The sequence below is a fragment of the Parus major genome, chromosome 7, assembly GCF_001522545.3.
Source record: "Parus major isolate Abel chromosome 7, Parus_major1.1, whole genome shotgun sequence".
Classification (NCBI taxonomy): domain Eukaryota; kingdom Metazoa; phylum Chordata; class Aves; order Passeriformes; family Paridae; genus Parus; species Parus major.
Genome location: NC_031776.1, coordinates 10,402,456 through 10,424,013, shown reverse-complemented (window position 1 = coordinate 10,424,013; position 21,558 = coordinate 10,402,456). Strand labels below are relative to the sequence as shown.

At 41.7% G+C, this 21,558-nt stretch overlaps 1 protein-coding gene across 2 annotated transcripts in view; it reads left to right on the top strand.

Annotated features, from left to right (window-relative positions):
• Nucleotides 1–21,558, top strand: part of SATB2 (SATB homeobox 2) — a 130,374-nt gene that overhangs the window by 66,537 nt on the left and 42,279 nt on the right. For both annotated transcript variants that reach the window (XM_015635219.2, XM_015635220.1), the window contains exon 7: nt 9,074–9,546. In XM_015635219.2, the coding sequence (XP_015490705.1) occupies nt 9,074–9,546 (473 nt within the window). The remainder of the gene's footprint in view (nt 1–9,073; nt 9,547–21,558) is intronic.

Here is a 21,558-nt window from a genome sequence, read left to right as displayed (position 1 = left end):
GTTTTAAGACTTTCACAGTTTACTCAGTGGCATGAGAGTTAGTGTACAGCCAGATTTGGGAATTGGCAGGTGTGAGGCTTTTTGTCTCGTCCTGGGTCTGCCACCTGGGATGTGTGTGAAGACATGAGGGAGATTATAATGGGATGTCCACTCTTTCCAGTCTCTTTGGGATACAAGTATGTATTTGAAGGAGAGCTTATATTAAAACAGTTCTAGTGGAACGTGTACAGTGGTTGGGAAATAAAAGGCTTAACAGCTCTACAGTGGACTTTTTGCAATCATGGGTGTCTGTAATCACATGAGGTGGTAATTATGCTATTTGCTATGTGTTGTAATTTTGTTCAAAATATGCACCATGAATTAATCTTACTATGTGAAGCCTCTTTTTCCCTTTTTTATTTACTTTTTCTGTTTGAGGTATGCAAGGCTTTTTAATACAAGGTCATGCATATATGACAAGGCTTAATTATGTTTAAACCTGCCTCAGTGAAGAATTAGAGATTCCCCTGTTTTACTAAAGAATACATACTAATCAATGACAGCTATAGACCAATGGCTTATTCTAGTGGTTCTCAAACTGCCTTTCTCCTGCCCAGTCCCATGGGAATGCTTCTCAATCTGAGAAATGCTCATCGTGATTTCTCTGGAAGCTGAGCTTGCCGAGGCTGGGGGAAGGCATTCAGCACTGTTGAAATGCAGGATTTTAGTAATTGCTTGAAAGGGTTGCATTGATTTTAAATTTGATTAACAGATAGATACAAGAAAAAAAACAACAGTTTGTAAGTAACTATATATATGTGTATATATATATATATATATATATATATAGGTACGTATGGAGAGAGGTATTTCAGAACTTAACTATGCAATTCAGGTAATTGTTAAGGGATCAAACTTGTATGAGTTACCTACTTGTGTCCCAGTGTTTTGGGTTTGTAGCATTTAGAATATTTTTTAGCTCTCTTTCTCAATAGATATTTCACTTCCAAGTGTCATGCTTTCTATTTTTATCAGAAGGACTATCACTGTATCAGAATTCTTTCACAACTGAAAATCTTAACTGGTGTGAATATTTTCTTTTTGCCTGATGACACAACTTAGCTCGGTGGGAGGAAGTTAGGAAGGCAGCGGGAAGAAATAAATACATTGTGGACTTAAAAATAAAAATACATGCTTTTTTTGTCTGCGTATGAAGAACATGTCATCTTTGCTCCTGCCATCAGTGTCTGTCAAAATATAGCTTTCTGTGGATGTGAGTTTTGAGACTGTGGCTGTCTCAAAGTTTTTGTGGAATGATGAGGCTTTTTTGTTTAAAGGAGGAGGCCTCAATTATTTCTGTTTCAACATATCAAGAATGTAAGAAAAAGCTTTCATAGCTTTCTTAAATTGAGAATCTGCTTTGGCTTCTCTTTGATTTTTCCAGTATTACTGATTTGTTGTTTATGTGCTCTTATATTCTTGAACGTTTGTTTGCTTACTTCCAATAATGGATAGACAGAGCAATCTGTTTCTCTCTTAATGTGTTCCTAGAGGCCAGTGTAGGTTCAGAGAGGTTAGAAACAGGGTTCAGAAAGGCTCCCAGCTTTCATATTTCCTGGCTGAAGGAACTGAGGATTGCAGCACAGTGATAATGCCAGATAATGCCAGAGCCTGGGGAAAACTGTCATTATGTGCTTTGAGGAAGAGTTTTTAATTGTTCCTCTGAAGCAGATCTTGTGGAAGCCTCCTGAAAAGGCACACCAGATCTTTGCCCAACAGTGTTTCTGACTTCTGAAAATACCCTCTTCACTGATACATGCATGTGTGTTTACCTCTCTCCATGTAAGTAGAGGGGTTTATAGATATATTATGTATTTATATGCATGTATCCTGACCTTTTGCAGAAATGTTAAGTTTTTTAAGGAAGTGTGTTTCATATCTTGTTTGGATATTTGTTGTCGCTCTGGCACTAAAGCATTTAGAGTCGGCTGTGGGGCTCTTGACACTGCTGTAACTTCTCCTTTGCTTACTTTTACACTCCTTACTGTGTACTCATTTCCCTAAAAACAGAACTTTCCTCACTTTCTTAAATAAAAAGGAAGGAAAATAACATTAATCACAGGCAAACTTGTCAGCATCTAGGTAACGTACATGACCTGAAGATCATCTCTTGACTCTGAGACGTCCTCTTAGTCAGTGGCCTGCTGCGCTATTTTATGAGGAGTGTAGTTCATCAGTTGTTACTAATGGTGAGGAAAAAGTGGCCTCTTTCTTTAAATATAAATTAAAGTTTCAAGATTCAGCAAGAATTATAGGCCCCTTGGCTGCCATTTTCCCCACCCACACTAGCATTTTGTATTTCAGCATTGTCAGTGATGTTAAGTGCCAGTTTGAAGGATTTGTGCACGTGTATTGTTAAAAACCAGTTTAGCTGCTGCCTTGCATTCCAAGGGTGTATGAGTTGTGGCCCTCTTGGCTGTTCCTCTCTGTAAAAAGAAATAAAACACACCCTTTGGGTTTATTTTTTTTAATTGGGAGTATTTTTTATCTAGGATAAATGCCTATATGAATCTTAGCTTTGCAGAAAGTCTTCCCCGGCTTGTCTTGGAGCAGTGGCTGTCACTGCTCATGGTGCCCGTGCTGTGGCAGAGGAGACATGAGATTTGCTGAGTGGCATCTCCTGCGCCTGTGTGTGGCTGGAGCTGCAGGCAGTGCTGCTTTAGGCAACACAGGCCACACAGTAAAGACTGGAAATCCTTCTGTGGAGAAGCTGTCTAGCCACTTGTCCTGTGTCTTGCTCAAATGATGACACTGAACTTTTTTTTACAATGTATTCTGTTCCAGTACTGTGCTTTTCTCAGTGAGGACCAGTTGCATACTGCAGCTGGGACTTCTGCCCTTTTGAATTCTTAGTGAAGAATGGTCATCTCCCTTTTCTAAAAAGCAAACATGTTTTTGTTTTAACCTTCAGAATCTCATAATTAATTTTCTTTCATATTTAAAAAAAACTATTTCTGTGCTGCCAAACAGTGGCATGGTAGCTCAGAAGAAAAGTGATTTTTACAAAGTAAGAATTAGTGGAGATTAGTTTGAAACAGGAGGATAACTTGAAGCTTAGGTACACAGGCATAAGCTTTCCTATGTGAAAAACTACAAAGTGTCTCTCAGATCCCATGTATTCCATAGGATATGTAACTCCAAGAGCAGAATAGCATTCTGTTCACTCGAAATACCTGAAGAGTTTGTGCCTCTGACTTAATGATGTTTATGTTCTGTCTCCCTCCCTTCACCATCTCTGATGTGAATCAGGAAGACACACATATGTATCCCCCAGAGGGATTGCACAATTGACTGGGTCATCTAGGAGGTTTGTACCTCCCTTTTGAGATGCCCAAAAAAGATTTGGGTCTACTGTTAAAATATTTTGACAGGAAGTGAGATATTTTTATATCAGATGATAACATCAGTCCATCTAAACCAGTACTGCCTGTGTTTCTGTCAGACAGCTCAACTAACAATTCTGCTGCTTCTCCTTTTCCATTTCACCTGACCAGTATTCACGGGTTAGAGCAGGTGGTCACTAGAATACCTTCAGTGTAATGGTTTTCTCCGCCAGATTGGATCTGGCATGTCCTTTTGACAAACATTGTTAACATGATTATGAAGAACTGAATTCATGCTTCTGTGTGCCTCTTGAACCTATACACAAACCCAAAAATAAACCTAAAAATAAGATGATGATGCTTGTCTTCTGACAAGCATCTTTGGAAGAAGTCTGTCCTGGGGAAGCCCATGTGAAGAGTATGACTTCCTTTGCTTGAGTGGAGCTGCAGGAGGACGTGTTAGCATCCCTGTGTCCCAAGGGATGACTTAGAGCTAGTCTTGAGGATAAGGGATGAGAAGGTCACTTGCACAGAGACTCAGCAATGTTAGTACACTCTTCTCAGTTTACCTCAGATTGGTGATTGGTGGTTAAAGGCTCACATTTAATCATGATTCTAAGTTAAAAAATAGTGATTTGTGCTTTGGTGGGAACTGAATGGTTTGCAACTCAACAAAGAACAGACAATGGCCTTTCCTGTCTGTTTTCCATTAGGCTTGGATAAAGGCCTTTGCTACCCACAGCCAGCAGCCAAACGATTTCTGTATGTGCTCTATAGCTATTTTGAGGTTCTGTGCTATCCTGCAGGAGTAGGGGAAGGGAAAGGTTTTAGAAGTTACAGCTTCGTGTCATGTCTGCCTCTCTGGTCAACCTGCTTTTCCTCCAGTGCTGAGTGTAGGAGCAAGTGGCCTAGGCAGAGATCAGGCACTGAAGCCAGTAAATTACTATGGATAAATACAAAGATTAGATATTGAATGAAAATGAGACTCCTCAGACCAGCCCTTTGCACTGAAGTGGTTAAGTGGGCTGTAATTAAAAGAAATAAGTAATTTTTCCAATTACAGATAAAAAGATAGGGAATTTGCACTTTAAAAGCACCTCCTGTGCTCTGGAGTGGTTCTGTTATTTACAAGGTGGTGGTTTGTAATTCTGTAGCATAAGCAGGAGGGCACCCTCTGGGTGTAGTGCAGCAGCCCTGTCTCTCCAAGGTGGAGCTGGTGCTGTGCTTTGTCCCCCAAGCACGGTTCCAAAGTTCAAGTCTTGCTCCAGTGAGCAGGATGGTGCTAAGCCAGGAGAAATTGTGGGAACCTTTCTGTCTCAAGCTTTGTGCAGGGTATACCAGAGTTCACAGAGCTCTCCCAGCTTGGCCATGACCACTGCTAGAAATGGCTTTTATGATCACCAGGTTTTAAATAATAAATAAAACAAAGAAGCAAACTAAAGCACTGGAGAACAGCCCTGGGTGGTGACATCCTGTCACAATTGAAGCATGGCAATTCTGCCGGCTAGTAACTTATTACAAAACGTTTCTTTACCAGCTTCTTCTTACTCTGGGGCAAAGTGCCTGTGTGCCTGTGGGACTGAAAAGTTCCGGACACGCTGGGTCATGGATGCTGGCGGGTCCTCTGTGTCCCCGCTTGTGGTGCAGTGCTGGGAGACGTGTTACACTCTTGCTCTTCCTGCTGCATCCCTTATTGTGCATAGGAATTTGGTTTCCAGTGCTGTCAGTCAATTCAGTGCCACGCATAAGCCCTAAATGCCCCACGGGCTGTTTGTCAGAATGTTCCTATTAACAACTCAGTGCAAATAAAGTGTGAGGGGAAGAGAAGGTGGAGAAATAAATCTTATTTTAAATCTTTTGAGCTGGTTTTATTTTAAATGGAAAGTTGCATGCAGACCACCCCAAGCTATTGTGCTGTGGTCTGCGTCAGCTGCTTGACTGTGCAAAGAAGATTGGGCTAGAGGTTAAGAGCATCACACAGGGGAAGGGTGCACTGAATTCTTTTTGTGCTGTATCCAGGAAGTTTTAACTCAGTATGGAGTTGAAATACATTGACACACATGGTAATCATTATAGGATGAGAACGGAATATTCAAATTCAATAATTTGCTGCTCCCATTCTGGGGCTTATGTTGGTTTCTGACTCTTTTAGAGGTAGTGACATGTTAGGGAGGTGTAGAAAAATAAAGGGCAGATGCTATTCTAGTGTGCTGTCAGGGCTAATTGCTGAGCTTAGCACAGTACCTGTTGTCCAGCCACAAGTCTCTGCCTACCCAGTGATTGGCTTCAGAAGGGTGGGTGGCTCTGCAGTATGGCAGTGCTGTTGTACTCACTTTAGATGAGCTCTTCAAGCAAAGAACTGCAGAATTGTATGCCAAGGGAGCGATGCAGAGAAAACACGAAAACACTGCAATGTCTTTTGCTGTGGTCACACCACAGATGGAGGTAGGTAACAGCCTCCTGAACCAGCTTTTATTTAACTTCCACAGGCATTGCTAGCAAAAGTAGTTTATCAGCAGTACTTGAATGTTGACAGCACGTATCCATGGAACCCTTCCTTCCCAGTGTAAGGTCCTGCTGCTCTGTCCTCAGATACTTCTATTCCAATCAGTACAGCTTTACATTCCAGTCAGTACAGACTACAAGAGCTCTGAATGTATCTTCAGTTTGAGTAGAACAACAGTGAAGAAAGGAAAGACCATAATCAGGTGTGAACATGGAAGATGGAGGATGCCCTGTCTCAGGAGGATCTGAGGCAGAATGCTGGTGGCTCCTGCATCCCTTTTTTCTTAGAACATTGCTGGAAAGCTGTCTTGTCTTTCAGGACTGTGCCAGTCTCCATCTCGGGGCTGTCTCAGTCTTGCTCCGGTTCAGCCCTGCAGATTTGGTAACCAGTCCATGGTTACCAAAGAACAACAGGGAATCAGATACAGGCAATGTGTTAGAGAAGGAGAGTCTTGAGGAGTTGAGTAATGCACATTTTTTCCATCCAGTGTAACTGCTAATGGTAACCTTTTATTACTGAAGTGGTCAAAGTGACTAGAATCTGGTTTGTTTATAGGGAGTACATGCATGGCTGTATAGTCTAATGTGATCAAAAAAGGAAACTGATAATAAGGGAAAAAAATACCTATGGAAGCAAGTCAGGTGATGTTTCTGTGTAATTCCAAGTAGCACTGCAGAGATTAACAGCCTGGCAGCCTTTTCATCTTAAACTTTATTTTTATAGGGGTTTATAACTTGGCATTGAAGTCAAGAGTGGGTGGAAACTTGGCAAATGTGGTTGAGCCCAGAAAGTGAATGTTATTTATATTTATTTCTCACCAAGTTTTCAAAAACACTTGGTTTCTGTTTTTATGTTCTAACAAGTAATAATTTGTTGGTTTCAGTGACTTATTCTCTGTGTGCTCCTCAAACTACAAATAGTTCAGAACTTTTTCAGCTCTTCTGAAACTCCTAGCGGAAGAACTCTAGATTTTTAGGGTCGTCAGTGATGTAGCAGGATGCTCCAAGTATTTCATTACACTGAGCAACAGCTTCATTCTACTTACACCTGCCAAGTGGCTATTGTACCTTTGGAATAATTGCATTTGGCTACCAGCTGTGTGTAATGGCATTACTCAGGTGCAGGCTTGGTGATAGTATGGCCATGGTGGCTCTGAATCATGTGTGTTGCAGAGCGTGGTCTGGGGCTGTGACAAAGCAGCCCCTCCTCACTCCCCTGCCCGCACCTCTGTATTGCTGACAGGTCCATCCCTGGAATTAGCACTACTCCTGTTGCATATTTCACATTGATTTTCTGTCTGTTCCTGAAGTGGTATAGAGCTTTCTGTACCTCATTGCAGGGAGGCATACTGACATCATGAGGAACAGCTTTTGAATAGGGATTTTTAGTATTTTCAGCAAGATGAAATACCTGCGTTATGTATCTGACAGCCTGTGAGTAACACAGCAAAATGGTCATTTGATGACAATAATATTTGTGCATCACACATTTTGCATTGCCTTTCATAGCTGAAAGACAGATAAACACTTAAATAGAAATTCAGTTGGCTTGAAACATTAGGTTTTGTGGAAAAATGGAATTAATAGTTTTCTTAAAACTAAATTATTTTGAATTTTTTAAAGTGATTATTTAATAGAAGGCTAAATATGTTATGGGATTTTCCTTTTAAAGTATGGGAAGAGTGAGTTAAAATTTCATACAAGGAAATGGTGAGTATTAATTCACCTAGTTGTAAAATTCAGTACTTGTGATGTTCCAGAGTGACAGTTCTAAAGATAGTAACTGTGTGTTTGTATGTGTTCAGGGAATGACTCCCTCTCTGTCTTAGATTAACTCTGGAAGGTGGAAAGAGCTTTTTCTATTTAGAAGAAAACAGAGCAGGTCATCAGTAAGCTGCCATTTTGAGTATTAACTGCGGAAAACTTCAAAGCTTTATATAGACTAGGTTTTTAAAAAGAATATTTTTTAAAAATAAACCTCGTGCAGTTGTTAATCATTACACAAGTTATAATATTCTGAAATAAATCCTATCTTGTTATTTGCTGAGACCAGTACAGGGGTGAAGTAGTGGTTTTCTATGATACATGTTTCTAAACACTTCTATATCAGATCAATATAAAAATGCCTATTCACTTGCATATAGGGAGGCTTATGGAATCTGCAACCTGCTGTAAAATGACTTCTGATTGCTTAAATTTATTGAGGTACGAGTTATATCGATGTACTTGCTAAACTTCATTTCCTGTTTCAAATGGTACTTCTAGAGAAAATTTAATTTTGTAGTATGTGCATTTATTTTTGCAGTTACCTGAAAAGATACTGTGATATTGCTGCCATAGGATAATTAACAGGGACAATGCAGATCAGTATATAAAATTACTGTATATGCATTTTGTGTGTACTGTTTAATTTTTTGTAACAGGATGTCACTTAGAATCAGTGTTGTGCTAAACCAAGTTTTTTTGAAGAGAGTGAAGGCACTTTCTTCCAAATGGGCATTTGTGCATAAGTGCTTTAAAGTTTTTGGGCAGACTTGTGGCAATGAAGCTTTGGCTGTAGGAACCTTTGCTTTAAACTTTTCTCATCTGTGAATTTCAGTGTTTTGTAACATGCTTTCACACAACCAGCGTGGGTCTGCTGTGGTGCACCTGGGTGAGCTGATGGTACCAGATAGCTTTATCCACACACAGTGCAAGGTAGAGTTTATGTGGAAAAGATAATAGCTGCCAAGTTTGTAATGAAAAGCAGTGCCATGAGCTGCACAGGGAATGACCTTTTTTCCATTTGGTTTGTGTGAATGGATGCCAATTTGGGTTTCTTTCCTTTACCTAGATGACAGTGATTCTGAAACACTGACCACTTTGAAAGGTTAATCAATTTGCTGTGACAGATTCCAATGTTTGTAACAGTGTAAATGGAAGTGTCCAGGCTTGTTTCTTTAGTGAAGGAAACTGGAAAGGGTACTTGCTGCTGGTTTATAAGGAATCTTCATGAGCTGTGGGTGAAGCCTGGGAAGTCCAAAAGAATGTTAATTATTCTTGTTGCTTTTACTTTCTGTTTCTTTTGCTTGTGTTTCTATGATACTTCTTTGCAAGTGTAGATTTACAGAGTAAAGCAGGTGCTGTTGTGTGCAGTCACCTGCAATATAGTCCTTGCCCTAAGTGCAAACTGAAATGACAGCAAGCTAATTTTTCTCTTTTAACAGTGGAAAGAGTGGAAAGAGAAAACCTTTCAGACTATTGTGTTCTTGGTCAACGTCCCATGCACTTACCAAATATCAACCAGCTGGCAACTTTGGGAAAATCTAATGAACAGTCTCCTCATGGCCAAATTCACCACAGTACTCCAATCCGAAACCAAGTGCCAACGATGCAAACAATGATAAACCCTGGGCTCCTGTCTCCTCAGCTCAGTCCACAACTGGTGAGGCAGCAGATAGCGATGGCCCATCTGATAAACCAGCAGATTGCTGTCAGCCGACTCTTGGCTCACCAGCACCCACAGGCTATCAACCAGCAGTTCTTGAATCATCCACCCATCCCTAGAGCTGTCAAACCAGAGCCATCAAATTCATCGGTGGAAGTCTCTCCAGATATTTACCAGCAAGTCAGAGATGAGCTGAAGAGAGCCAGTGTGTCTCAAGCTGTCTTTGCAAGAGTAGCATTCAACCGAACACAGGTATCAATTTCTATTCTATAACCAAGAAGGGGCGAAGTTGTGGCTCTTGTGGGACTGTATGGTTGTTGCAGATCAGAGCAGGGGTGTGCCACAGAAACAGGTCAAACCACTCTCAGTCCTTTCTCCAGTCCCTTTGTCAGTTTTGAACAAGGCTGTTTCTTCCTGGAACAGCTGTTTGTTTGCATTTGGCCACTCCTGTGCCGTTACCTGAGCTTTGTTCTCTAGCAGTCATTCTACTCATGGGAGTTCTTCCCTGAGCTCCTCTCTGGGGTTATAAACTTCCACATTTGCCCCTACCTGATTGCCAGGAAGAGGTAATAAGAGATTGAGAGTCAGAGGTGTTTTTGGGCTTCCTTCTGATGCTTCCTCACTTCCTTCCTGTGGTACAACTGATGCCACAACTAGTTCCAGAGGCTGCTCCCATGAGAAATGTGTAATGCAAGTGTGCCAGGAAGTGTCTGCCCTTTGTAGCAGATTGTGTTTGCTTTCATACATCTGACACAGGTTTTCTTACTCCTCTAGTGAAATGCAGATGTTGAAATGATTGCATGGTAGTATCAGCTTAAGCCTGGCACCTGGAGTACCCAGGGTGAATGTGTGCTTGGAAAGACAGGCCATTTACATTTATCCTGCAGGATACAACATGTGATCTCTCAATTGTGGTACTCTGTAGCAAGGCTTAAGAAATGGAAAGTGGCTTAATATTTAATATTGGTACAAATTCCTTTTGTGTAGCTGGAGTTGTTCTTTGAGGTAAGATTTACCAGCAAGAGAAGAAAAAGGGGAGTGTATATCTCTAGGAGGTCTGTCCCTTGCCCCATACAGTGCCTTCGTCTGTTCTCCTAGATTAATGATTTTCTTTGGCACTGCCATTTTGGAAATGCCATGTTATGAGGGAACTAATTAAAGTATGGAGCACATTTTATTACTTCCCTTCTTCCATTAAATTCATAAGATGGCTGCACTCAGAAAAAAACACTTGAGTTCTGGGGTTAGCCTTGAGGATATCAAATGAAAACTACATAGGAATGTATGAGTATTTCCTCTTTAAAATGCTGCTTTTAATTTGGAAAAGCTTTTCATCCCTCTGGGATCATAACCCGTTGTATATAAAGCCTGGTATAATCAAGGTGGATGGTATTGACAGAATGACATATTCTGAACTGGAGCAAGAGGTCGGCAATAACATTGCCAGTGAGGCTTTTGTCACTGTCAATGAACATGAAGCTCTCCTTTAGCCACACTGGGAGGCCTGGGCTGCTAAGGCCCAAGTCTGCTATTAAATCAAAGATTCCCCAACAAGAAAGATACTACCTGCTACTTACCTCCCATCATAAGTAATACGATGTGCGTACTGATGCCAGATCAGGCAAGTGTTACGGACAGCATCCATAAAAGATTTGTTCATCTCACAACAGTATTTTGTTATTCAGCAGCACCCTAATACAGAAGACCAGTGGTCATACATACTGTGCATCATGACCACAGGAGCCATCACTGTAGCAGAAGAGTGTAGATACACACTTACCTTTCCTTGTCCTCAGCTGTTAATTCCAGCTCAAATTGAGCTCCCCTCACACATCAGGGACTGTTCAGGCTATTAAGGAGGGAGGCTCAGGCAGTCAGTATTGCACTGCACAGTAGAAGGAGTGGGATATTCCCACATATCCATGGTGGAGAAGCAAACTCTGTAAAGGGCACTTGGAGTGGAAATTCAAGTTTACTCTCACCTCCTTGCATCCCCCCTGCTGCCTCTGAGGTACAGAGAGGCGTGTGTTTCTCTCTGGAAAGGTTTGGGTTTGTTGCATTTCACGGAAATGCCAGCATTGGAAACTGGAGGTCTGTTGTTGCTCCTGATGGTACCAAATAATAGATGCTGTGTGCCAGCCAGCTAATAATGGTATTAATCACTGCATTATGGGCCACTGCTTAATCTTTCTTCGTGGTAGCTCTGTGGTGCACATTAGCCTATAATTAAGTATAGCTTCATGAAATATGTACTGTGAGGCTTGTTTAATAGATAAACTATTCTCTAATTTATTTTAAAGTCCAATGACCTACATACTCAATGCTGAAAAGCCCCTTCTTACTAACATTATTTCTCCCCTGAGACCTTCCATCTGAGCAAATCTGTTAAATGAAGTAGAGGAAGCTTTGATCCAAACTAGGCTAAATCCATTGGAACAAGTGGCTGACACTTGTATGTATGCATGTGTGCGTGGGAGAGAGAACTTGAGGAGGGTCAGAAGAAGGAGAGATAAAATTGTATGGTTTGTGAAACATCCAAATCTTCCTCTGGAAGTTGGAAATACCTAACTGAAGACAACAGTATTTGCTTATACCTATGGCCATGTTGTCTGCACACATGGAAACAAAGCACTTCAGGCTCTGTGACAAGTTCTGGATTTCCTGGAGCAAATCAGATTGAACATCAGGTGGTTTAGTACCTGCTGTATGCACAGGAGAGCTGCACAGGCTGTTTGGTGAGGAGCTGGCCCAGGCTGAGTTAGCCATGAAAAGGGTTTCTTTCAAACAGAAAGTTCCAAAGTGAACATTTCCCCATTCATTTGAAAGTGTGAATGAAGAACCCTCAAAGTGTATATGCCTGATTTTTAAAAAGTGTCTTGGGCTAACCTGTGCTGCTTCTTATATTTAGAGACTTAGTGCCATAATTTTAATTCACACTATTGTGGAATCTAAATGCCTATTTATTCAGCACATGGGATAGGTAGAAGCACACCTACAGAGCCAATATACTTACTACTTTTCAGTAAGTAAGCAATTCCTACACAACCTTCAAAATACTTAAAATGGTGGTGCACACTGCCATGTTTGTCTAAGATGGTATTGCTATAATCTGCTCAGCAGTGGTGAGAATGGTGCCTGTTGGAATAACACCCTATTGGGCTTTGTGTAACCTTCCCTGCTCTTGTGGCATGGAGAAAGCTTGCCATGGCTAAGACAGTTAGCAGTATTATTAGGACAGGAGGTTCAGTTTCTTGCTTGTGTGATTACATTGCTTGTGCCCAAGTGTTTTTTGGCCAGGATCCTTGGCCTTAGCTCCCTCTTGCCTCTGACCCCTAAGTCAGAAGAATGTGTCGCTTACTGAAGTAGTTCATTCCTTCTGTTCAGACTGCTGCTGTGAACTAACAGCTCGCCAATGGAAAGCTAGACATCCTTATCTGGACCTTCAAAACTGCATGCAGGAGTGTGAGTGGGTTTGAAGTGAAGGCAGACAGCTTTATGAGGCCTGTCAGACACCTGAGAGTTAGATATCAGTCATACCTGATACCTTTAAAATTGAAGGCATCTTTGTAAGGCACACAGACATTGAAACCAAGCTGTAGGCTGACGTTATTATTTAAACAGTCATGAGTGAAAGATTTGATTTCTGTAAGACTTTGGCACTTTTTGATTGTATAAAGCCATTCAATCTTGAGAAAAAAAAAAAGGAAAATTCTGATTAATACTGCAAATCTATAAGGAAAGCACAACTGTCGGAGTTAGAGCAGGTGTACCTCACACTTGGAATTGCCCTGTGCACATTTTAAAAAGGAATCAAAGTGAGTGAAGGAAGTGCCTGCAATATACAGACCGTACAGGGTGAGGAGGTGTAAGTGCACAGAGGGAGCTGATGTCTCTCCTTGGTCTCAAGTAGGCAGTGAAGTCAAAAGGCTGTCAGTACAGTGCAGTACTGCTCCAGTGCAGGCTGCAGTTCTCAAAAAATGTCTACCTGGCTGAAGCCTGCATTGTCTTTCCATCAGGATAACTTGTAGGTGATGGGTGCCCCCTGAAAGCATGAGCACCACGTTGGCCAGTGGAGATACTCTGAAATGGGAGGCAGGACAAGGGGCCTGATGGCCAAGACTATGGACTTCTTGCTGGAGGAGAATACACACATGGAGTTGGGCCCATCCTCAGGGCAGAGTCCTTGTACCATCCTGCAGTTTATTGTTTCCTAATATAGCATTCAGATTGCAGCCAAAAGCTTGTAATAACAAGAACTTGCTTATTGCAGGTTGTTATGTTTTGATAAATTGGTAGGTGATGTTGGTTACAGGAAAAAAAGTAGGACTAAGAGGACTATTTTAAAGGAAATGCATGAAAATGCTCTCTTGTATTTACCTTGTACTTTGCTGGAAAGCTTTTCAGCAAATATGGAGGGGCTGAAGTGATCCCACTCTTCAAATTACAATTTGGAAAATAGGTAATTTGAATCCTGTTCTGCATAAAGAAAATGAACATATTGTTCTTCTCGTTGTTTGCTCAGCATTTCTCGTTGCTGCAGGCTCATGGAGTTGTAGTCAGGACAGTTTCTTGGGCTCTTACAAAGAGTCCAGACAGTTTAACATCACTTGATCAGTGAACTGCTGCTGTCCTTGGGAGTGCCCGGTGGACTGCAAAGCCTACAGACTGAAGGAGTGTTTCAGTTTGTGTCTTTCTCTTTTTTCAAGCATCTTTTTTTTGGCTGATGTTGTGACATAATAGCAAAAACTAGTAAAATGTTTGGGCGAGTGGCCAGTGCTTGTTTAACTGAACAGCCTCTGAAACTGGAAATATCCTTGAATCTGAGGCTTTTTAAATCAAAAAATCATTGTGGGGCCAGGTACAAAGACAGCTGGATAAAAACACCAACGTGTTCAGGCTGCTTGTAACTTCCTTCCCAAAGAGCCCTGCTCCCTCCTTCCTGCCCCTGAGCAGCTCCATGTGGGAGCGTTGGTTTCCCAGCCTGCAGATGGGAAAGCAGCACACACCCAGCTCAGCTCCTGCCTGCGTAGATTAAAGGAAGTAACAGCCTGAGGAGGAGGAAACTCCACAAGCTTCAGATGTAGTGAAATTTATGATGAAATAAACTGCACTGATCCTCCTTGTTCCAGGGATTTGGTCACACCTTGGCTGCAGGTGTGGGTTGAGGCATAGGGGAACACAGGATTGATGCTGGGTGTTGCCCCAACTTCTGGTGCAACTGCAGGCAAGTCCAGGGTTCTGCAGTGAGGAAGAGGGAACAAACATTTATTGGCATACAAAGGTGTCATTGGTCACCTGTAGTGGGTTTGGGGGCTCTGAGAGCAGGAGTGTGGTTGCTAAGGAAATAAGGCTGTGGGTTGTGACTCCTTGTTTTAATTCTGCTTTCTTTGGCAAAATTCCCCCAAACAGAAGTGGATTCAGAAAAGAGTCCTCTACAAGGCATTAAGATCAGAAATATGGTTTGTTGAAATAACTGACTCTTCCACCTCTATTTGCTTGTGAGCCAAATCCTGGACAGAAATACTTTTGCAAATAATTTTCCCTTTAACTCAAATGAGAGGAGCACAATGAGCTTTAATTCTCTGCCTGGTATCTAGTGAGACAGTCATGCTGCATTCATCGCTATGGTGTCTGCCCCATTGTGTACAGATTTTCAATTAGCAAGGCTTCTGGTTTGGGTTTTTGGGGGAATTTTTTCTTGGTTTTTACCCTCATAGAAAACTCTCTCTTACAGCATGAAACCCTTTCCTGCTGCCGGCTTGTTTTATTCTTGGGTGTAATGTGGCACAAGCAGCATTCTGTTGTACTCACAGGAAAGAAGGCAGTCTGTAAGGGAAGTGCTTACTTTAATAAATTGCAGATTTTTGGTACATGCGATATTTGTTCCAACAGTGGATTTTGCACTGCCCAAAATTTCAGTTTCAATTAACTTAATTGTATTCAATAGGCTGAATGAAAAGATCTTAAGTAGCATGTGAGTCAGGCTTTCAGAATGTGTGCTTGTAGGAGGTGGCTGCTGCCTGCTCAGCTGATGCACAGGAGTCCTGAGCCTTGGAAGCAAAGGCACAGATCTGCAGTGTGCACAAGCTGTGTGTCTTTGCTCATTTTCCAGCATATTTCAGGGGAAAGGTCTGACATGCATGTCATATAAATGGTGGCACTTTGTGGCTGCAGGTGGTCGGTGTTTCTCTGCCTCCTTTTCACCATGCATCCACACTCAGATCCGCATGCACATCCTGTCTTCCCTCATAAAAACAGATACCATAATAAAAAAGAGGCTTTATTAAACTAATGCAATAAAGCCGTTTTCTTTGAGGATTTAAACACTTCATTTTTAATAATAAAAATCAAATTGTCATTGTTGCACCCTGTATAAGTTTTATTCAAATCAGCCTCTAAATGCTTTGTGCCTAAGCAGCTCTCTCCTGAGATGTATTTTATGTATGTATTTTAGCATTAGTTAAATGAGTTTAAGAACAAGGCTCATACTCTGGCTGTAGGCACTGAATCTGGAGATGAGAAGATTTCTTCTAAATGAAGGACTGATGTGATGTGTTCACTGAAGTGTACTGGGAGACTGTCGGTCTCCCATTCACAGGGAGTTAACCTCAGTCAGAACCCTTCAAGTTCTGAGGTTTGTAAAACTGATACAAATGAAGCACCACACATTTTTACTATTGAGAAAGAAGAGCTGGTCAGGGGACCCGGTACAAAAACACTTTTGCCTGATGGAAACTGTGACAGAATGGATATGAAGGTGCTTGGTTTGGCTAACCACTCAAAATTTTCCACTGATTATCTAAAGCAATTTTGTTCAGCAAAATTAGACTGGACACATTGCCAGGATAAGCATTTCTGATAGACTTCCAGCACTTCTACTTCATATCCTAGCTGAATTAGGAAGAGATGCAAGGATATGGAAACAAAGCAGTGAGCATTTGAAAATGAGCTTGAGTCCCAAGAAGCCTTAAAGTACTTCATATATATAGAGGTTCTTGGTGAGTGCTGTATACTTAGAGGCAAAGAGAAATATTTTGGAATTGTTGAATGTATCTTGTTCAGTCTGGAAGACAATACTGAAGGTGAGACCTGGAGTAAATGCAGAGAGGCAGAGAGATGTCGTGATAAAATCCTGCCTTGATGTGAGAAAAACACAGCGGGTGGAAATGCTTTATTCCTTGAAGGGTTGTGAGAAGTCAGCACTTCTGCTGCAGAAGTCCTGCACTGACCTGCTGCCTCCAGCTTGCAACTGCAAGTAGTGGACAACTGTAAATATAAATGGTCATTTTAGCCTGGCAAAATCAAGTTTGTTGTTGTATGATCAAGGTACAGTTATGATGTAGTTTGTAGAAACGCGTAGCTAACCAGGGGCTCCCTGTGTGCTGCCTTCTGTGCTGGAAACAGGCTTTGTGTGCTGAGGGGATGGGTGGACATCACTGACCTTTAAGAGCCAGATGTTGAAATTGAATAAATCCCCACATTTTCTCATCCTGATCAGAGTCGCACCGATCCCTGATGGAAGGCAGAATAACTTTTCTGTTGAGACTTGATAGTACAAGTGCACGGTTTAAAAGTACTTGGAACTTTAAGCATTTCAGAAGCAATATTTTTCTAGTATTTCAGCATTTTCTTTGTTGCTTTTGGCCATGGCTGAAGTATGGAATGACACAAATAGACTGAAAGTCTGAAAAAGTGTTTATGCTTTTTCAGTCCTTCATATATATAATTTCCTTATACAGAACATATAAACTGAGGTTTAGCACATTAGTTGGGTTTATTTAAATTTTTGCCTTGGCCAGTGTTTTGATTGTCCAAAGCCTGTTCTGAACCTCTTTAACATTAGTGCCTGGTTTTGTAGTCAAATGGCTTATGTCTGTAAGTGGGAGAGCAGGACTTCTATCCATGTCATTGAACCTGATGTGTGTGAGGCCCTGTCCAGTGCTTGGGAGTCTCCTGCTGCCTGATGGCCCTTGTCCTCCTCTGTCCCCAGGACACGAGTGCCTGGGCTGCACTCCAGCAGCACCGCCTCACCCCCATCCAGATTGCTTTTCATAATTTCCAGTTGCAGAATTGTCGTGCCTTTGGTCACTGGCAGTGCACTCTGCTGTCCCACTGAGATCTCACTGACACCCTTCCCAGGCCTGAGCAGCAGCACTCTGGGAAGAGGGCACGGAGGCTTTGCTCATTCTGTGTGCTTTGGTCGAGCCTGTGTTTGCCTCCAAGGCTGGTCAGTCAGTGCACTGGATGTTGGAGTCAGAATAACAATGCTCTACATGGTACTGTATCATCTCTTGGAAGCTGCTTAAAAAAAAGATTAGGTGCCAGTGAGGTTTGGGTTGTTTGTCCTGGAAATCTTGTAGTTAATGAAAGTAAAAGAAGTTCACAAATGGGGTTTCATAGAATAAATGCAAAGCAAACCCCTGTGACAGTGACTTTGCTGGCCCGAAGGGACTGCATTTCAGTTAGTTTGAAAAAACACAGTCAAAATTATTCCTGCCTTAAATAGATTCAGTGACTTTTTTGTTTTGATTGGACATGTGCTTTTTTCTCCACCACAGGTATTATTTTCTTAAAGTCAGTTACGGATCCAGTGTGTAATTTTAAAAATAGTGCAAGTTCCAAGGGTAAACCAGGCTGTGCAGAGCCCTTGTCTCAGGGTGATCACACCCCTCATTTGCAAGCACAGCCTGTGTGAACATTAAACTTCATCAGTTGCCTCTTCAGCAGCCGGTTTAAAAATGATGCAGAGGAGTGGAAAAGCAAAGATATTATCAAGCTACATGTCCTAAAATGTATCCTGGGAGCTGTGTTCTATGTAGAAGATCTGTTTGGCTATTTAAAGTCATACTGAGACTTTCTAGTCCCTGAAGATGATCTTCTAGGTTTGCAGAATCAGTTACTCTGCAAACTGCCCATTTTTTTATTTTTATTTTTTAATATGTGAGTTGTAAGTAAGTCAGAATGAGCTAATTTAGCCAATGGAATTTTATAAGAAATCTATGAATGCTGTGGGTTTCCCTCTCTCACCCCCTCCAGCAGAAACATAATTTGCAGAAATGAAAACAGTCTCTGGCTGACTTTAGGGTTTTCTCAAAAATAGAAACAGTAGGGTTTGTCTGGCTGGGCCAGTTTCCTCACCACACACCTGGTGTATATCACTTTAAAAAATACATTATGCCTCATTAAATTACAATTAAATGAAATCACAATCATTTGTTTTTCTGGAAGGAAGATGTTTTGCATATTGAAAGCCTAATTTGTTGCAGGTGACAAAAAGGCTGAACAGATTATTTAATATCACTTTATTTTTTATAATGTTGCTCACTGGTTAGTTTGTGTATACTTCACTAGCTCAGAATTATATTATTGTAAACGTTATTGCTCTCAAGACACTTTATTTTATTGTCCTCCCCTATCACTCAGCTATCTGCTGCTGCTGTTTACCGGCGTTGTTGTTTATCTTCAGTTGCAGGAGGACGCGGGATTTGTCCCTCGTGAGTCAGTTCTCTTATTAGCTCTCCTGCTGTTTACATGGTTCCTAAGCTGCCAAAGCACTTAGAGGAGCTGCAGAAGAACCCTGTTGGCAGCCAGATTTCCTACCTGTGTGCCTGGAGCGGGGCATGGGGAGCAGGGCTCGCCCCTGCCAGCGGCTGCTGTGGTGCGGTGCTGGGGGAGCAGCGAGTGCTCCCCTGGAGCAGGCGCCTGCCTTAGGAGGAGAGGCTCCCGGTGTGCTGGTGGAACACTACCAAAATACTGCTGTGTCCCTGTAGCAGCTCAGGATGAGACCTTCACCGAAGCAGGAGCACAGGAACCAAATCTACCGCGTGATAAGATGTTTCTGGTGATAAATCCAAGCTTTCAAGCACAAGGGTTGGTATCTCAGGTGGTGAGATACCTCTTAGTGCCATGACCAAGTCACTCGTACCTGTGAGCTTCTGATTTACATACAGAATCAATGACTGCACAGAAAAGTAATTGCTGGCATGCTTTCACATAGTTTCTGCTCTCCATTTTTTAAATTGGACCATAAATTTAGTGAGGCTAAAATGGGAGGGAGAAAAAACTGTCTTAGATTCAGCTCCAGTAACTTTCAGGTCCCTTTCATTCATACTAAACTCATTTATTTTTGAACTTGAGTTTTTCTTTTGAAAATAAGTTTTTCATATATATTCTTTCAAAGACACGGGGAATGGGAAATCTAAAGAATTGGTGTAACCAATATTTCCTTTATTTACTGCAATGAAGACGTTTTCACTGACTCTAGGGGAAAATTTTAATAAAGACTTGCATTGGTCTTAGAATCATGCAGGTTGTGGCTTCAAGCTCCTGTGTGTCCTTTTTTGGTTAATCTCCCCCAGCCTATGAGCCTGCCAAACTTTTTAGAAAGCTTTTCAAAATTTCCTTAGCTTCTCTGAAAGCTGGTAAACCCTGAAGAAGAAGCCAGGTATGAGCATGCAGTTGTGTTGAGGTCACACAAAGTACCAGAGGACAGCCCACCACTGCAACTTCAGATTTTTTTCCCAGAGAGCAGATCTTTTTCACCACCCAGCTTCTCTCTAGCATCCCACTTCTGAGTGGTGCTAACCATGATTCCATTCCCAGCTCCAGTCCTTCTGGTGCCTACACTGATCATTGCACAAAAATGTAATTGGGAGTATCTCAGCTTGATTATGTAGATGAGGAGCTGAAAAGATGTAGCCTACCTTCAGGTTATGTGTAGAACTTACTTAGAGCACTTGTGGTATAAAGTCTGCTGAAGTAGAGGTTTTACATGTGTATTTTAGTGTGGGTGTTTAACAGCAGATAAATGCAGCTAGAGATATGGCATTTGTTGGTCATTTGGTTTTGTTGGGAAGACTGGTAAATAAGGTCAATATATACTAAAAATGTTGGAATTTGGTTAATTGGCCAACTGTAGTGACAGTGCTTTTAGCAAGGCTTTTTGAAAGAGGCTCTCTGATAAGGAAGAAAAGAAACGAGAGCTAAATATTACAGGGCTTGGGGTATGTGGTTGCTTTCTAGTAACATTTTTCTGACAAGAAAGGAGTAAGCCTTGCCTGTCCTTGGGAAGCAGCTTGCCTGGGTCCTGGCTGTGAAGTAACTGCAAAACACTCATGTCAACAGGCACAGCAGGACCGTGTCGGGACCTGCAGGGTCCCTGTGCACGCTCCTGCTGAGCTGTTCCTCTCCCAGCGCAGCCCAAGGTGAGCCCTCCCAGCTCCAACTGGGATTTCACACGGCTGCTGTGGCTGGAATTCCTGGGAGCAGCGGTGCAGACAGCGACAGCCTCCGGGTTGTGACAGGAGGGAGGCAGGAGCGGTGTCAGATGGCTCAGGGAAGCATATTGGCAGAATAGCCTTTTGAAATAATGAGCACATAGAATTGCATGTTAACGTAAGACATTGTTTTGATATCGTAATGATATATTACATTAAGATAAAAGTAGTCTTGATGGGCAGAAATGCTCCCTCTCTGCTTCCCTGCACACCAGTACATTAAAACAGGTACAATTCAGGAAAATGCCGTTCCTGCTATTTGGAATGAAGTCCCAATTTGTGAAGTGTCAGATGTGAGGGGGTGCCTGGGAGAAGCTGGTGGCACATGCCGTGCCCTTGGTAGTTTCTGTAGGCCCTGATCCTGACTTGTGTGATGTGCCTTTAGCTTTTAGATAATCCATGGAACTATTGAGTGTGAGTGAGTGTGTACTCTTACGCATAAATTTAATCCCATCATTAGATTTAAGCCTCTTATAATGAGTTATATTTTGAATTTTCATCTCTCCAATTCTTTTATATTTTTTGCTCTTTATTTTTTGGAAATGCTGTGTAATGGCTTTTGTAAAAACTAGATTAATATGGTGTTCACTCACAGTTGCAGTGTGAAGCCCGTGGTATTTTAAAATGAGGCATGAAAGAATGGGTTAAATCCCTAAAGCTAGATTCTAAGGTTTTATTATTGCTTCATTTTTCTCCTTTCAGAAATGATTGTCCAAACTGAAATGAGCGGACTGTAACATCAAAACCTAGCCAAACATTTTTCTTTATAAACCTCCTGTACTGTTTAAATGTCGAAACTAAATTTACCAACCTTGGCAGATTTGTCAAAGATGAACAGGATTGCCAAGTGTTCCCAGATTCAAGTAAAAAGAGAAAGAGAGAGAGAGAGAGAGATCTAACAGCTCCTAAAATATTTGCAGCAAGCACCTGGTGATAACTGCAATTTCTTCTAACCAGTGCACCTACCTTCCTATCCAACATCTCCATA